The sequence below is a fragment of the Sander vitreus genome, chromosome 3, assembly GCF_031162955.1.
Source record: "Sander vitreus isolate 19-12246 chromosome 3, sanVit1, whole genome shotgun sequence".
Classification (NCBI taxonomy): Eukaryota; Metazoa; Chordata; class Actinopteri; order Perciformes; family Percidae; genus Sander; species Sander vitreus.
In genome coordinates this window covers 11,602,992-11,620,798 of record NC_135857.1, presented here as the reverse complement: position 1 = coordinate 11,620,798, position 17,807 = coordinate 11,602,992, and the positions used below count along the sequence as shown (strand labels likewise).

At 40.6% G+C, this 17,807-nt stretch overlaps 2 protein-coding genes and 2 non-coding genes across 6 annotated transcripts; 1 reads left to right on the top strand and 3 right to left on the bottom strand.

Moving 5' to 3' along the window:
• Positions 1-3,920: 3,920 nt before the first annotated feature.
• Positions 3,921-11,304, bottom strand: map6b (microtubule-associated protein 6b). The gene is made up of 3 exons (XM_078243425.1): positions 10,287-11,304; positions 8,320-8,533; positions 3,921-5,765 (listed from the first exon to the last, which is right to left on the bottom strand). The coding sequence occupies exons 1-3, from the start codon at positions 11,030-11,032 to the stop codon at positions 5,556-5,558; spliced, it is 1,170 nt and encodes a 389-aa protein (XP_078099551.1). The 5' UTR covers positions 11,033-11,304; the 3' UTR covers positions 3,921-5,555.
• A 384-nt stretch (positions 11,305-11,688) lies between these two features.
• thap12b (THAP domain containing 12b) lies at positions 11,689-17,246 on the bottom strand. 3 transcript variants are annotated; one of them, XM_078245975.1, is made up of 5 exons: positions 17,229-17,246; positions 15,046-15,166; positions 14,832-14,939; positions 14,683-14,719; positions 11,689-14,556 (listed from the first exon to the last, which is right to left on the bottom strand). In XM_078245975.1, the coding sequence occupies exons 2-5, from the start codon at positions 15,058-15,060 to the stop codon at positions 12,641-12,643; spliced, it is 2,076 nt and encodes a 691-aa protein (XP_078102101.1). In that variant the 5' UTR covers positions 15,061-15,166; positions 17,229-17,246; the 3' UTR covers positions 11,689-12,640. The 3 variants fall into 3 exon arrangements, with proteins under 3 accessions (XP_078102101.1, XP_078102100.1, XP_078102099.1); XM_078245974.1 differs by lacking the exon at positions 17,229-17,246 and adding an exon at positions 17,107-17,186; XM_078245973.1 differs by lacking the exon at positions 17,229-17,246 and adding an exon at positions 16,385-16,713.
• A 70-nt stretch (positions 17,247-17,316) lies between these two features.
• Positions 17,317-17,388, top strand: trnap-agg (transfer RNA proline (anticodon AGG)). Its single transcript has one exon. It is a non-coding gene; the product is annotated as a tRNA-Pro (tRNA).
• Positions 17,389-17,576: 188 nt separating this feature from the next.
• Positions 17,577-17,648, bottom strand: trnap-cgg (transfer RNA proline (anticodon CGG)). Its single transcript has one exon. It is a non-coding gene; the product is annotated as a tRNA-Pro (tRNA).
• Between the last annotated feature and the right edge of the window lie 159 nt (positions 17,649-17,807).

Sequence of the window (17,807 nt, the reverse complement as noted above, 5' to 3'; positions counted from 1 at the left end):
CAGAGACGAAGTATTTAGATGACGTGAGCTGGTTTGGCCATGGAGATGGAACATGCTCGCTTAGCTTTACCGCAGTCGTGTGTGGCCGTGCACTAGTGCGGGACTGCAGGTAAGAGGTCGAGGGGTGTGGCGAAAGGGAGCCGTTTTCGAATTTTTTCACCCTGAGACCAGGTTTCAAAAAAGTGCGTTTTCAGGCAGTGAATTTACAGAATTCGTTTGGACGGGCGACCCAAACGATGCTAAACATGTGAGTTTGCATCAAAAACCGTCTCCGTGTGGATGGCCCCTCAACCTTCCATGACATAAGGCTTTGAAGTTCAGATCACAGACCCTGCATCTTACTGAGAGACACAACCTGTTCAGTTACTTAAAACCTGCCCTCCATTAAGAGACACATTTTTGTTGGAACAGAGCTCAAAACTTAAACACTTTTGTACTAAACTGCGATACAGCAATAATACTACAAAATACTCCAGTACCGCAAGAAATAGCCTATCTTTAAAATATCTTCAAAAATATTTTTTTGTAGCTATCATGGTGACCATCGTTCCCCAAACTCACAGCTTGAGGACCCGAGAAAAGCCCTTCTGGAGGTTCAAAAACAAAACGAAGAGCTGGTCTCAGTGAATGCTGGGTTAACTAACCCTAACCCTAAACCTAACCCGCCAGACTTTACTCCTCTAAAATCAGGGCTAAAGTCTTGTGTGAACTGGGCATTATCTATTATCTATCTCCCATCCATCCTCTCTCCCTCCTCTTCTGAGGCAACATGGCAGCTCAGTGATTGGGACTGCAGCCTCACAAAAAGGAGAAGCAAGTGTGGCTATACTGGGTGATCCGGTGTCATGCCTCACTTCAAAGACTTGCAGGTTCAACTAAAGAAGTGTAGGATTACTCCGGGTGATCCGGTTTTCCTGACACAACAGAAAAATGATTGATATAAAACAAAACAAAATTGAAAAAAAAAATCCCTTATCTGTCTACGTGGCTTTTAAAAATAGGATGTTTTTAAACTAACACAATCATCTTGAAAACTGGACAGCAAAGGTTTTATATATTTACCTTTTTTTAATTTTCTGTAAACTGAAGCTGGTCTCTCATTTTCAACTTAACACTATATGAAGTGGTTCTGGAGTCTGAAGGCTTTATTGCAGCTGATACTTTTCATACAGCAGGGACATTCTGCCCTCCGTTAAATAAACGTTAGACTTTGGAATAGTTCAGCTTGTCAATGAGAAGATATGTATTTTAAGAATGATGTATTTAACTGAAATCTTTTGTGAAGATAAATCTTTTTTAATTTTAACTTTGATTCCATGATTGAAAGGTAAAACATTTCAATGAATAAAACACCAACACTAAAAAGCACTCAGGGCACATATTAATCAAGGCTGCAAAATACTACGACTGTAATAGCAGAAACTGGTAAAATATATATCAGGTAGCCCTGGTAGCTAAACAGCAGCTTTAAAGATGATTTTAAAATTTCAAACTACCATACATTGGAAAAAAAAATAAAATGGTTTCATTTATTTAAAAAAAAAAACAATGCAAATGCTACTAAAAAAATTAGTTTCTCTCAAAGAGAACACACACATCAGATAAGTCATACATTTTGCTAAATTGGAATTACAAGGATGTATTATGAATATTTGTAGGGAGTCAACCAACCTTTTTTTCAACCTAGAAACAGTTGAAACCTGGGTGAAAGTCATATGTTTGACGCATTCATCCATCACCTGTAGCAACACTAATATGTTGCAGGTCAATTGCATATACCTTCAAGTATATTTCTGCCAGTGACTGCTGAGATCCTGTTCGTCCTTTGTGTGTTTTGTTGTATGGGTGTTGTTAAATCATAAGTCTTTATGCCTAATATTACCTTTTACCACCACGCCAAACTCTGTTTATAGATTTCCTTGAGGTGAAGGCTTAACACTCCCAAGAAAAAGCTCCTCATTGTAGTCACCCCTTTCCATTGTTGAGTGCCAAAGAAATACGACGATGATACATAAACATAAGGATTTACTCTTACAATCTTTGTTAATATTTAATTTTTTTGTGTTTAATGGGATTTTATTGCATTCATATTATATTTCTGTTTCCTATGTATGTATGTACAGTATGTATGTATATATGTATGTATGTATGTACAGTATGTATGTCCCAATATTATTGTATGTCCCAATATTGTGGATGCACGTGTTTGTGATGACCTGATGATCTGTACATCAACATCAGTGCCATCAATGTAGTTTTTTCATGTGTAGTTAATAATCCTGACATAGCGAGCCTCACTGTGGTTACGTTGCTCTCTCACATTTTCCATGTTGTATTAAAAGGTTTCTTTGTGTTGGCAAGCATTCGGATGTCCATAATATCAACAGAGATTAGAGCCACGCAGGCGTGGACACCTATAATAACTGGATTTAAAGGAGGATAAATCAGAGCTACTTTGCTTTGCCTGCAGCCACCTTACTTTTTATCCAGGTCCACGTGATGCTATGAGATTGTGTATTAGATCTTGTCCACTAGAGGTCATAATTTACTGAACACCAGCACCACACTATGCCAATCCAAGAAAAACAGTATGTGAAGTTGATACAACTTAAATTAAGTCACACAATATTGCACACTGATAACAACAATGCAGGTGTTTAAAAAAAATGCAAGTGTTTAAAATAGCTATGTTGTGGTGCGCATTTCATCCACACTTGTATGTCAAACAATGGCTCAGTGCAGACTCATAAACTGGGAACTATCATCCGTGGCCTCTCCTAAACTGCTGTTAATTGGCTGAACATTTAGTTTACATACATTCTATGGCTATAGGACCTTTTTTGTAACTGGCAGTTACTGCTTCAACATGACAAAAAAGGACATCCATAAATGATATAGTATATTTCACACACAGTAAAACATGTGTATGAATTCTCAATTCTACACCTTTGACAAAATATAATAAGGCAATGAAGATGAGACTGTAACCAGCCAGATAAGTCTTTTATAGAAGGGACAGAGCTTAGGCAGCTCCAGTGCCATCGCTTATCTGTTATTCAATATTTCATGCTGCTCTGCAAACATAAGGGCCCATAACAACTGAATTATTCATGCAGTTTTATGTCAGGATGACTGATTCACAGAGAAATGACCGCCAGCATCCAAAAGCTAGCTAGTGAATGAACTGAAAAAATGATCAAATAATGTTTCCAAATTACATTTGGACTTTGAATCTTTGGTTTAAACATTTTACATCTCTTAGTTATTAAAATCCCTGCAGTGTAAGCAACATGGAAAAAATGATGCACCGATAACATCTCATATTAAGAAAAACACCCTTTAAATGGCTCTAAATGGTGGCTGACTTTTGAGGATTAAAACATCTGCTGTGCAGGGCACAACATGCCTACTCTTTGAAAAACCTTACACACCGTGCTTACTTTGGCCTCTAGGAGTGCTGTGGGAATAAAATCCAGGCCTGGTAAATGTTTTCTAAGGCCTGTTTTTTAATGCTGGGTTAGGTTAATTTTGTATTCTCAGCAACATAGCCATCATCTCCTGCAATTTCACTGTGCTAATTAAATGCCTTGATATTATCCTAATATTTAGAAAAATATACAGCAGAATTTACAGAATATGTTTTGATGAGTAAAATTACTCATCAGTATTTAAAGGCTGCTGCATTAAATCCACACTTAATATTAATATACAAATATTAAGTAAAAAAACATAGTTTTAACAATTATTTTTTACATTTCTGCAATTCAAAAGCAATATTTTGGGAGATTATGGGTGTGACGGTAGAATACAGTTATTCAACTTACAAAATACATCAAAGGAACACTAATGGGTTAAATAAGTCACAACACAGGATCCTGTATCATTATTTTAATCAGAGTTCATTCAGAGCAAGCTGAGAGTACAAGCACAATATCACAACATGTTTTGCAGCAGTATGATGTTGTCATTCATCATTTCACTCTGGTCTGACGCCACACGCAGTCCAAACCAGACAGCATATACAATGAGAGATATAGCACCAGGGTGTTGGAGTGCATAGCAGCACATCTAGTGGTTGGGTCAGACTTGATGCTAGCAGGCTGCAGGCTGTAGAGGTCATACACAAAAACATCTCTTACTCACTCACTCTCACACACACACAGAAGCTAAACATGGAAGCAGACTCGTGGTGGGTAGTGCTCGACTGAGCTCTCACACACTGCGGCCATGTTGGCCACGAAGGGTTTTAGTAGAAACACCTCATATCATGCTCACAATGAACAGATGTGATTTGCGCATTTTCAGACAGCAGCATTTTAAAGAGCTGAACGATAAGTCCTGGCCCATTCCTTGTCCTTTAACACCTGGAGAGATCAGCCCATTCAGAGTGACATTTATTGAGTAGATACAATAGGTTCTCCCTTTTTCAGGCCTATATGCATAATTTTTTTTATTCTTATTTAGCACAATTACAGCGTCACAGCTCAGAGGAGCGGATGGAGTACAATGTCACAAAATACTGAGTCATCATAAGAACTGCAGTATTCCTACTAAATCGAAAGAGTGGATCTCCATTTAGATTGCAAGAGAATGTTTGTGGGTGAAACCATACTGCTGGTGTGTTTAGTTTATAGCTTTAACAGCCACTAGACTAGGATTTGACTTAAGTGTATGTACTTTTGTTTTTCGGTGTGACCAGAATCTATTACTACACATGCATTATATTTGAAAAGGTCTTGCTCCTATATGTTTATCTTTAATGGCTCAATTTACAAGCTAAAATGTGACTGTGACATATAGTCTGCTAAAATGTCGCTACTACCAAAAACGGGGTCCTGCATGCAAGCTTTAGCAATTATATTACAGTTCATTTGGTTTCTTAGCAACCAAACTGATAAAACCAGATATCATCCAGAACAATGAAATGAAAACCAGGACCATACAGCGGAGGCACTGTAACTAGGAAACGCAACTGTAAAACAGATTTTGTACTATCACAAAACCTCTTATGTGATACAGTCTTAGAGAAAAAGCATCCCCTTGACATTTTCTACAATCATTTTAATATTGATCGCAATTGTTATCCATTCAGACAAAGGTAAACATGTCCTATGATACACATACTACATGTGTACTGATGGCTTTTTTATAGTTCAATGTCAAACAGAAGTTATATAAACAATGTGCAAATTATGTGCTCAATACTAAAAGCGGTTCTGTGCACCAAAATACAAGGAATCACATACTTTCACACATTTACAGTCGCTCACACTCTCACACACGCGCGCACACACACACACACACACACACACACACACACACACACACACACACACACACACACACACACACACACACACACACACACACACACACACATTTTGCAGTGAAATTATTTGGATTATTCTAAAAGCTCAACATCAGTGCCCATTCAAAGGTGAACAATATATGACAGGACAGCAAAAACAACAGGTAAGGAAATAAACCAAAGGGAAGAAATTTGCCTAATTCATCAAGTCACCTTTTTGATCACGCAGTGTAGAGAGGAACTACTTTTACTGCTTCGCTTCAGCCAGTCTATTGCTAATCTCTTTGCTCTTCTTTGTGATAGCTCCATCTGGTTTGGGTTCTGGGGCGCCCAAAGACGGTTTCTTCTTGGCTGACTGGGAACTAGCAATCTGCTTCTCTTTTGATTTTTTCACCATTTTCCCTGTTGTTGTTGTTGGTGTCTTTTTTGGTTTGGTGCGAGAAACTGGTTTATCCACCTGAAAGAGAATAGAGGTGAAAATATTGCATTAAAGGCAAAATAGTGAATTAAACCTTAACTGATGTTAAAGCAATAGTTTGATATTTTGGGAAATGCACTTCTTTGCTTCCTTGTCAAGAGATACTGTTTTCATATCTGTCCATTAAATATGAAGCTACAGCAAGCAGCCGGTTAGCTTAGCATAAAGACTGAAAACAGAGGGAAACAGCTAGCCTGGCTATGTCAAAGGTAAAACAACAACAACAATAACAACAACATTTTAAGGTGTGTTATGTGCCGGACTATTTCTTGGCCAGGGAGCAGTGACTTACTGTCATGGTTTCCACTCTTTGTGCTAAATGTGAGAATGGTATCAATCCTATCATCTATCTGTTTGCAAGAAAGCAAATAAGTGCATTTCCCAAAATCTCAAATTATTCCTTACAAGTGATTGCTTAAATCATGGAGACTCTAAATCATGTCAAAGTCCTATTTTAGCATGCACTACGTACCCTTTTTCTCCTGTTACTTAAAGTTATGACAGGCAAATGACACCATATGGTATAGGTGATATTTGCATTATATGGTTAGTGCAATGAAGATAAAAGAAGAAGAAAAAACAGCACAAAAGGTGCAATTGTGCCTTTCCTTTTATAGAACAGTGTTTCGTGCATTTTTCTATGACATTTTAAAGAAACCATAACATACAAAGTTAAGGGTTTATATTAGTATATGATGTTAGTCTTACTGTACACTTTAAATAATTAAATATTTTGGTAACATTCAACTATTAACTGTGGTGGCAAAACCTAGACATTTAGGAAGCAGGCGTGTGACTGGAGGATCACTGGTTCAAATTCCCATACCAAATGGTAGCAAGGCATTTAGCTTCTCTCTGCACTTGTGGGGTTGCCACAACAATAAAAGACTCAACCTCCCAGATGTTTAATTTGTATAAATGAGTTGGTGTACAGCAAAAAAGTTGCAAACATGCTCAACTTTTGCTGAATAAATAAACCTTAAAAACTTGTATATTGTAAGAAATGACAATGTTTGTAAAAGGCTTTTTTCTGACAGTAAAAATGAAGGTGAAATTTCTGAGAATAAATGGGTTGTAGTAATTTTGTTGCCACAAACGACACGTTAGTCAAGGTGGAATATGTTAACATTGGGCGTGGTAGAGGAATGTGTCATTCATGGCCAAAAAAAACCTTAAAAGCAGTGTACTGTGCACAATGGTGATTTTCACAATACAGTCCAGATTCACATTTATTAATTTTCAGTACACTTTCTTGATGCTTTGGACCTTGAAGAATAAAATTAGATCTCCACGGCTGCATCATACTGAGCTGCTAACTGTTACTACACAAATCAGACATCAAAAGCCAAAAGGATAACATCATCTGCAAACAAGTGTTACCAATGTTTGATACCACTTGCCATTGGCACACACCCTGTTGTGCCTCTCTTCCCACTTGTATGTAGTAAAATTGATAATGAGCCAATTGTGTGTGCAGGCGTGTGAAAACTGATGAAATACCATTATGCTTTTTTTCCCCATTCTTATCGGTTACTTAGAGGTATCATATAAGCTTCTTTGTTTCTTCCATTTTTCAATGAATCCACACTCTTGCATAAACCCACAGAATTTGCAGGGTCAGTTTTTTTTAATTAAGCTGCATAAAAGGTGGTGCAGGCTATGAGGTGGGCAAACAGTGAAGCTGTAGCTGATAGTTTTTGCAGGGTTGCATATGGCAGTTGGGTGATACGTGTGACTGTGGCTCGTACTGGCCAAGGTGCATACTGTGTGTGTATGTGGACAATATGCACGTTTGCGTCTGATAAATTTGAGGTCAGCCTCCATGCCTTCTAGAAGAAGCAGAGAACACACCTGACTACAGCAGATTTAGAACAGAGCTGCTCTCAGTCTCTGAGACGTCCTACAAGAATGAGAGAGGGAGTGGCCATATGAACACACTACTATAGACACATTATTAACCAATGTTGTTTGAACTATCGATAACATGCACGCAGATACCAATATATGTTAGGAATATCTTCAAATAAAGGCCTACATTAATAGAGATGACGTCACTGGCTGCCAAACTGATGCAATAAATATTTTCTGCATTGGCATGTTGTTTTAGTTAAAATACAGACTGGCTATTTAAACATTTCACTGGCTGATGTATATGCATGGTGGAATATTTTAACAATGGCAAGTGCTTATTTTGTCATTTAAAATGTCTTAAAATTGAGATATGAAGCCATTTTGTTGGTGTTAGTGGTAATTCTGAAAACAATGAAAACTCGCCTGCCATCAGTTCACATTGTATAACACTTACGCAGCAGCACTTCCAGTGAATAAGTACTCAAGTTCAAAACACAGTAAAACTGACAAAGTGTGTTAATCACAAAGTACTACACCTAGGGTACAGCAGGGCTAATAGAGTTTTATACATGGCTATAATTCAGTGTACTTAAAGGAAACTCTTGTAAATAGTAAATGGTGGTACCAGTATTTCACAGACCCAAACTACCATCAGTGGATCTGTGTGTGGGCATGCTCCTACCTTGGCAGGTTCCTTGCTAGGCTCATTGTACAGGCTGCGTATCCTCCTGCGCTCCATAAGCTTGTTGTCAGCGGGGTGAGCCTTCACCTGCTCCCCCTTGTATGTGGCGCTGTAGCTGGTTTCCAGACTGGTCTCCTCCACTGGGGGTTTATACTGAGATGGAGCTTTAATGGCCTTCACTTGTTTCACATCCTTATATGCCTTGAACTCAGTCCTAAGAACAATGGAAAAAAGCAAACAGAGAGGTTTTTACGGCTGCAAGTATCGATTAATCTGACAATTATTTTCTCGATTAATTGAATATCTTTGGATTTGGGCCTATTATTTTCTTGATTAAAGATGAAGAAGAAAAACATTAAACTCTCATATTGTGGAAGCTGGAACCAGAGAATGTTGAGTTAAGGAGTAATCGATTATCAAAGTAGTTGCTGATTAACTTTTGGTCAAACTAACTGATTGATCGATAGATTGATAAATGACAAATACTCACCCCCAGGAGCAGCTATCTAGATTAAGTTTAATACAAAGTGTTGTCCACTTAAAAACATGGCAAAACTAAATTTGATTGGTCTTATATTGACAATGAGAGACTTTTCTATGTGTTTATAATGTCTATTGTTGATGATAACTCCAGGCTGTGAGAGCTCTGCTGCCAGTTTATTGCTAAACACTTGATTTGTATCACAGGATCATAGTTGCCTATTAATTTCTCCATATTGGCTACATGTTTTTTGTTTGTTTTTTTAGCATTGATGTCAGAATTTGATCTTTAGATGTACTTTCTAAGTTCTGTAAGACCTGACATAGCAGCATGTATTGTTTTACCGACTGTAAAAAGCTAAAATCGACTTTTAAACACCTACAGTATATATAATAAGAGGTACACATTTTCTAAGATACTATCAAGAGAAATGCAATGCTCCACTTCAGGAAATTAGCCTATTTATAAAATCAGCAACTATAGATATTGAGAGATTATTCGTATTGCTATATACTGAAACAATAATTAATGCTTTTGTTTTATCACTGGTAACTAACTGGTATTGCAGCGTATAACTGAATTATGTTTTTTTTCCTATTATTTGCTGAAATCAAAGCTATCTATTCAGTGACTAAGAAAGTATTTAATTGAACAGGAAAGCCTGTTTTAATCAATAGCCTACATATGGGTTTTACTTCACCTCTGGTTTCTTTGATTATTCTTCTTGTAGGCCTACCTGTCGCTGTTCTTCTTTTGTACAACTGCCAATTATGAATCTATAATTCATTAATTATGTAATCAGATTCAGTTTTTTACTGTTCACAAAGCACAGCGTAACTGTGCTTTAAGAAGTGGCACATTACGTGTATTGGTCACTTGAGTTCATTTGAAATTATCATTTGGAATACATTTCTTTTATTCACAAAATTGAAGGTACCGGTACGAGAACAACAAATGTTGGAGAGGCTGAAACCAGCAAGTTAACTGGCATGCATCATGCCTCCCTAATTCAATTCAGAGGTAGCCTGCAACTAAACCACATGAAGACACATGATTACATTTAGACCCTTTCACTGGCTCTACTCATTCATGGGCTATACTGCATTGATTTGGTAGTAGGCTACTCTGAGAGAGGAATAAATCAATAATGAAACCTTTATCTCTGGCAATATCAGTTTGCTTTGGAAATCGCTGGAGATTGTAAGAGGAGACCATGTGCAATAGGCTACCAAACATCCCTTGGTGATCTCTAATGTTTCATCACTGGACAGAGCAGTGTGGCCCACAGAGGCTAGTGTGTTAGTTGAAATGCTTTCAGAAATGGGATACTTGTATGCAACACCGTTAATAGCCTTATAATGCCTCAGTTGTTAACCATTCTAAAGCCACAGTTAAGCTAAATGCTTTTATTTCAAAGGGCTTAGAATAAATGAAACACCCTTCATACTAGGCAGCATGATGATGGCTCACGCTCTCGCAGACTTACCTGTAGCTGCTAGAAGTCGTCATAACCTGCTTTATCTGTCTGTTGAGAGCGTCTACTGCTGCTCTGCCTTTCCTCTGCTCGGCGCTCACATCTGCAGGCACTTGTGCCTCTGTCTTCTCACCCGTTTGTCTGTCGGCTGACTTTTCCCTCTTCACGCTTCTCTTCGTCGGCTCCTTTGATTCTTTCTCCTGCGTTTTCTCCTCGAGCTCGCTCTTCTCCACGCCGCTCTCGGCCTCGGTGGCCACATGCTCCTGTGCTCCGCTCCCCGCGCTCCGCTCCGGCCCACCGGAGGTGCTGGTGGCGGCGGTGGGGCTGGGTTTGGGGATCCAGGGGTGGTCGTGCTTCTTCGGTATAGGCCAGGGTTTATAATCCTTCTGGTATTGAGTTTCGGTATTGAACGGGGCTGCCGAGCGTTGGTACTCATTTCTGGGTTTGCAGCTGGGCTCGGGGCGCACTTTCCACGCCTTGAAGTCTTGGCGCATGACGGACGCAGAGCCATCATTGCCCGCTGCGGCACCCGTCGCGGGCGGTGCCTTCCCAGCCTCCTGCTCACCGGGATGGGGCTGGGTTTCTATGGCAATGGCTCCGGCCCTCTTCAGTTTCGGCTGCGGGTGATGGGGAAAATGCTGCACGTCGGCCACATCCGAGTATTTGGTGAAAACCAAAGGCACCGCGATGTCCCCTTTGTCCAGCTCGGTCCAAAAGCGGTTGATGCAGCAAGCACGCGTGATGCACGGCCATGCCATGATGATAAATACTAGGAGGCTGGCGAGAAAAAGATGTACAGAAAAACTCTAGACGAGGGATAATAAAGAAGGTGTAAATAAACGCCCTACTCACGACTCGAAGACTTGCAAGCGTTCGGTCCGGTGCCTCACCCTGTACCCTCTGTTTCTGCCCAGTCAGGGTTATTCCTCCTTAAAGCTTGATGTTAACACTCTGTTGTCACCGATCTTTGCCTGAGACTAAGGGAAGTAGAGCCCCCACGCCTCCCTCTCTGTCCTCCTGCAGGCTATTTGTTCTGACTGAAGTTTAAAGGGACTTTGGGGTTTGCTGTGTAGTGCACGTTGCTGTCTGGTTGCGCATCAAAGCGACCCCACCCACATCCGTGTGATGCTTCGAGATGCCCGGGGTCTGTGAGTTTGCACGGTGAACTATCACCTGAGCTCGTCACCGTCTGGCCAGCAGAGAGGGAGGAGACACTGACAATCGGAATTATATAAAGGTGATGGTTTCTCACGTATCAAAACGACATGAATCAAATATTTACATTTACATGTTTTCAATGTGGTGTTTGCATGTCATTCTTATTTTAAGGTGGTAACTAGATGGATCCAAAAAATTAAGCATACAACTAAAGACAGAGTAAAAATGTTGCCACAAAGCTGACACTCAAAGTGCCTTAATCTGGCTTTCTGTACAAATGATTTTATTAAACCAAACGGAAAACAGATTGGGAAGGTATGTCAAATCTGATCATCTTGCCATGGCCTACATATTGACCACAATAACATACAATTACTTCAATTCAATTGTTTTTTTCTTTTCTTGATTTGATCAAATGCTATGTCCATCTGAATGTACCCTATAAATATATCAACTGTCAACATACTGGCCTTTTTTAACTATCCAAAATATGTCACACTAGCAGTATACACTTTTTGTTTATTAAAAGAAATGTCTTCTCACTGAGCATGAATTTTACGGAACAGCTGATATTGGTGTAACTGCTCCCTCTTGTGCTCCTTCTGCCTCATAGTCAGTGGAGAGGAATCAACGTGCTGTAGATCAACAGGGCCACCTGGCTTCGGCATGTGAATCAGAAGCCCACAATGGAGAAAAGTTAATAGTATACGAGACGTTTATGGCCGTTATTGTTTTTACAAAAAGAAACGCATCTACCAAATGCAACAAATAAAATAAATGAAGAAGAAAAAAAAGGCTACAAAATACTTTCCTTGAGATCACAGCATCATTACAGAGGAGGGTAATCACAATAAAACAGACTGACAAGGACTCAGAACTTCGAATATTTACAGATCGCGCCCCTGTCAGTCTCCAAACATTTTGTGGTGTTGCACTTTTTATTGAGTCTCCATGAGCTATTGTTTTAGCAACATACAATAAGAAAAAAAAGGGTCATTTCTTTTTTCTTGGAAACCTCAGGGACTGAACACAAATGGCATCCATTACCAGTAATCATCTGCATTCAAATCCTCAGTACGTATATCTAGGTGTACGTGCACCAAAACATAAATGAGCGACCAAAAGGAGGATGCATTTATGACTGATAACATACATTTCTTTCCTTTTTTGTCCCAGAACACCTAAGCGAATTCAGTGTCCGTGCCACATCATTTCATCGCGGCATCTTCCTCAGCCACTTCCTCGGGCTCGGCCTCGGCCTCGGCTTCCGGATCATCCTCTGAATAGAGTCTGCAATATTTGTCTACCATGACATCCAAGTCGTGTTTGACACGAGTGTTAATGCTGAGCATCGCGAGACTCTTGTTCCACTGCTCGGCGGGCATGCTGTCAAGATAAGCCTGCAGCCGCTCACTTGGCGTGTCACTTTGGTTGTCCTCCAGTTTCAGAACTGGCAGGGCGGAAAGCACCTTGAGGAAGGAGTTCACGTTGGGAAAGAACTTGACATCTGGCAGCTGAAGGGTTTCGTGGATGGTGGTGGGCAGGCGCACCTCTTTGCCCCTGTGCTTCCACTTGATTCTCCAGCAGTGAAGCTCGGCGGGGAGCGTGTCTGGGTTGGGCAGGTCGTTGCGGTAAACCTCTGCGTAGTTCTCCTCGGTGGTGTTGAACTTCATTTGGCCCATGACAGCTGGGACCAGTGACAGGCACTTAAGAGCTTTGAGGTTGGTCTCGGAGAACATGTCCTCCACCTCCTGCATGACGCCATGGATAACGGGGACGGTCACGTACTCCTTAAAATATGCCTCGGCTTGGATTTCACCCATGTCAGCTGCACGCTGTTTCCGAAGAAACAGCCTCGGCACCTTCACAGGAACCCCCATCACATTGGCCACGCTCACAGCCTCCTCGTACCAGAACTCATGGTAGACATCAATGTTATCATTGACCTCATTCAGTGAATGCAGGACAGCGGTTAGACTGTTGGCGGCGAAAAACACATCGAGCGTTTCCCCTTGGAGATTCCTCCCGAAGGCTCTGGTGAAGGTGAGGACATTCTTTAAGATGACGACGGTGACGATGATCTCAAAGTCGGACAGGGTTTCTGTGACTGCGTACGCATCGGCTGTGACAGCGTCGGCAAACCTGCCGTCGCCATTGTCCCGAATGCTGTCCATGCACAGCAGCAGGGGCGGCAACATATCTAGCAGCACATCAAACGCGCTGTGCTGCTCGGTCCATCCTGAGCCAGAGGCTTCTTTTACCGCAGTTCCTTTCTCTTCATTTTTCTGGTAGTGAGTAGAGATGGCTTTCTCGAGCTCATCCTGAGTAAACGGGGTGGTGAAGAAAGCACCGATCCTTCGCAGAGTCTCCATGACGACCTGGACATTGGGAAAAGGAAGATTGTTGGCCAGGTGGATGTTCAGTGCCGTATGAGAGCAAGGCAGATGCAATGCCAGGGGATACTTCTCCATCAGTAATACTGCCACAGCTTTCATCTTGGTGGTGGACGTCCCAGTGGCCTTGTGGGCCTGACCACGGCAGTCCTCCATGCTGAGCCCCCAACGGTCAGTCAGGTGGGCCTCCAGCCTCTCTACCAGTGCAGACTCATCCCCACCAAACGACATAAAGTCCAAAAACTCCTCTCGAAGGACGTTGTGCTGATTCACAAAGCGTAAAAATAGAGGCAGGTGTTTCTCGTTGGCAAATTCAACAAGGTCACCCGTCACTAGGGAGAAGAAGCGACTCTCCCTCACCTCCATTAGCATCTCCTCTCTCACTGTATTCTCACAGACGTCCAGCAGCTGGCTCTGCTGGGTTGCAGACAGGTATTCTGTGTTCACAGCGGTCGCCTGAAACCGCTTCCTCAAAGCTTCATCTCCGGCATTCATGCGGTAATCTAGAACGGCCTGGAAGTTGTTGGACATGTGTTCAGCTTCAGATGCTTTGCCAGTCACTAATGGGATGCTCTGTTTCCCTAACATGACCACAACCTCAAACAGGGATCGCAGGTATTCGCGGAACTCCTTCTCCTCTGTGGACAGTTGAGGTTCATCCTCATTGGTGCTTGTGCTATCCTCAAGGGCGGCATCTTTTTTGGAAGAAAGCTGTTCAATAGAAGACGCCACTGGAGACAAGAGAGACAGACAGACAACCAAAAAGGAACAGTGATCATTTTCAGTAAATTACTGAATAAAATGAACATGCCATTGTTTCACATTCATGAGCACGAATACATTTCCTATTGACTTACATCTCCTTTCTTTAATCTTCCTTAAATCTTCTTCAGTCTGAAATTAAAAAACGTAATTCAATTCACAAAAATCCGACAACAGTTGGTCAAACTATCACGTTTAAGACTGGGTACATTTAAACAACAAAGCTAATCAATATGTTTCTTACAAGTTCTTTAATCCGCTTGCGATGTCTGGTATGAGGATTTTTTAGATGGCTTGTCAGATCAAATATGGTTGGAATGGCTGTATCCTTCAATACAGTCCTGTAGGGGCTCTGAAAAGCAAAACAACTTCAATAAGCCATTTTCGGGAGACTCTCATTTTTGGGAAATAAGTGGAAACACGCTGCCAGGCACGTTAGAATCGTGTTAGATACGTACCGTTTTGCAAACCATTGCTGGGTCGAAGTGTTTGGCACATAATCTGTAGTGCTTGTTCAACTGGTCTGATGTTTTCGCCTCTAGATCTGCTCTGCGGCAGTTCTCTACCCAGATTCGGCATCTAGAAAAGACACATGCTTTATGTGACATTTGAAAAACCGAAATGTACTCTGAGACAGTAGATGTGTCTGTATAAACTTCTTCATAGTGACAAGTGTCTTAAAAATTACGTGCATACTAAACTTTTTGAGTGTGGTGATGACAGACACTTTTGTTACACTAACGTACAAACAACAGATATCAAAGAGCCAGTCACTAGAGCTGGGCGATATGGAGAAAATCAAATATCACGATATTTTTGACCAAATACCTCGATATCGATACAACCATATTGTAGGGTTGACTATTGATGCTTTCACAAAATATTTACACAATGACATTTTTGATAAATAATCATCAGTAATGTGGATATAATAAGTGGGTAAAGGCAAATAATAGAACGGTTACAACAGTCTGGTAAGTTCAGAAAATGACATCACTTTACTGTAATGCAGCCTTTAAAACCAGGAAAAGACAACACTTACCATATTACAATATCCAAAATCTAAGACGATATCTAGTCTCATATCACGATATTGATATAATATCGATATATTGCCCAGCTCTACCACTCACTGCAGTGGACATTTCTCACTGAGGTGAAAAAAGCTCTGGCCACAGCTCAGAAATTAAGTAATACATATAAATAAATAAAAAATGTTCTTGCTTTATGTTGAATTTTCAAAAATGACATTAGCTTTGACTACATTACATTCAAGTAAGACGTGCCCGTTATTTTTATAGGCTACAGTGAAGACCACTAAACGTGCTTTAGTTTTTGAGACGCCCCTTACCGGAGGTAGAACAAAGCACAGCAATACTTTTCATATTCTCTTAGGTCTCCCACATATGAAATGGATGCTTACTGCAAAAGTGTTTTTTGACAGATATCGTGACACACTCCAAAAATAAAAGAAGTGCAAATTAAAGCCGGGCCGAATGGGAGATGATACACATAAACTCAAGTAATTTCATAATGCAAGCTCTGATTGATCCCAGATGTTTTGATCCCAAAAACAGTGGACAGGGGGTTAAAAGACATATCACGTTTATGAGTTAACTGTTAACTTTATCATTACGTTAATGCTTTGGTTATTACGTAAGCTAACTTTTCAAATGTTTATAATTTTCCAGTCAAAAGTCGGTTCTAGTAGTACAACTCTAAGAAAGCGCAAAAGGTTAAGTAAGGGTTACATCTTCGTCAACGTGGGTGACGTTAACGTTAGAAATGATGCCTTACCTCTCAGGGTCCCGTGGAAACCGAAAAAATGCCAAATCTGACTGTGTGCTCTTCCGTGTACAATTTGGGGCCGCGCAAAAATTCGGCATGCTTCAAGCTAGGTAGTTAGCTTAGCTGATTTAGCTGACTATTATCATCTGCTTATTTTAGCACTTTCGTTTGGAGAGTCTTGTGAACGCAGGTGATTTCTAACGCTAACAAACAACGTATATGACCTCAAATAGTGTCCGATAGGCGTTCCCATGAACAACTATCAAACAGTTTAGACTAGATTCAGGATTACAATCACACAACGGTTGAATTTTGGAGTAGATCGTTTTGCAGGACGGTGTCCCGCCCACAAAGCACTTGATTGGACGTACGTAAAGTCTGAAATATAACTATTGGTCGCTCGTGCTACACCCTTGACCCTTGAATGTCTCTGCTGCCATCCACTGGCTAACGCACTACAAGACAGGAGCTAGCTAGCTAGCTACAATGGTAGGGCGACCAAGGATGTTTCACCGTTCTCTTAATACATCCATGTGTATTGGTATTACCAGCACAGATACACAATATGTATGGGTCGAGCTGTTCCATTGCCAATGTATTTATTTACTAATGGATATATGCATAAAGCTAGGTGATGTACGCTAGCAATCGTCTGAAGGCCTGTCAGAGAAAGAAAACAGATAGCTTGCTATTATAGCGTTAAATCTATTAGCAATCGGTAACGTTATTACCATTACTTCCTCTTACTTGTTCCTTCCGGTCAGTATTAGCTATTAAGCTAGCTATGTCTTCATTCAAGTCAATTCCGTAGCTGGAATGCCGGTTTTTAAGAGGAATAATTACGTATACAAACCTAGTCCATCATAAAAACATAATAATGTTGGTCTTATGTCATCTGGCTAGTAGTACTAAAAAGAAATGGGATGATACCGTTGTCACATGGCTCGTTGGTCTAGGGGTATGATTCTCGCTTAGGGTGCGAGAGGTCCCGGGTTCAAATCCCGGACGAGCCCTCATATTTTGCTGATGGATCTTCGGTTTTGTGCTACTCGACAAGAAACATTAACATCGGTCAATGATCAGCATCTTCAAAAAAATCCATAACACCATAATAAAAGTAAAGGTGCTAAACGGTTTAGAATGGCTAAGTTAGCCGAATTTTCTACAGCGTTTGTTTCTAGGCTCTAGAGTAAAACATAATGGGCTCGTCCGGGATTTGAACCCGGGACCTCTCGCACCCGAAGCGAGAATCATACCCCTAGACCAACGAGCCGGAACGTCATTTTGCAGCTTCCATCATATTATAAGATTCTACAACAAAATATATTCATAGTCTCATTGTTACATAGGTCAACATGAATTTAACTACAGCAAAAGAACTGTGTGATGTATTTTTGTGGATTATGTATTTAGCTAATAGAAATTAGCTAAT

Bases quoted from the DNA above. Each gene is read 5' to 3' on its own strand.
- map6b (XM_078243425.1), bottom strand. From the start codon at position 11,032: ATGGCATGGCCGTGCATCACGCGTGCTTGCTGCATCAACCGCTTTTGG. The intron at 8,534-10,286 runs GTAAGTCTGCGA...CATTGTTCTTAG, and splicing joins ACGACTTCTAGCAGCTACAG to GACTGAGTTCAAGGCATATA. The intron at 5,766-8,319 runs GTAGGAGCATGC...ATTCTCTTTCAG, and splicing joins CTAGCAAGGAACCTGCCAAG to GTGGATAAACCAGTTTCTCG.
- thap12b (XM_078245973.1), bottom strand. From the start codon at position 16,473: ATGCCGAATTTTTGCGCGGCCCCAAATTGTACACGGAAGAGCACACAG. The intron at 15,167-16,384 runs GTAAGGCATCAT...TGTCTTTTCTAG, and splicing joins TTTCCACGGGACCCTGAGAG to ATGCCGAATCTGGGTAGAGA. The intron at 14,720-14,831 runs GTAAGAAACATA...TTTTAATTTCAG, and splicing joins GCAAGCGGATTAAAGAACTT to ACTGAAGAAGATTTAAGGAA.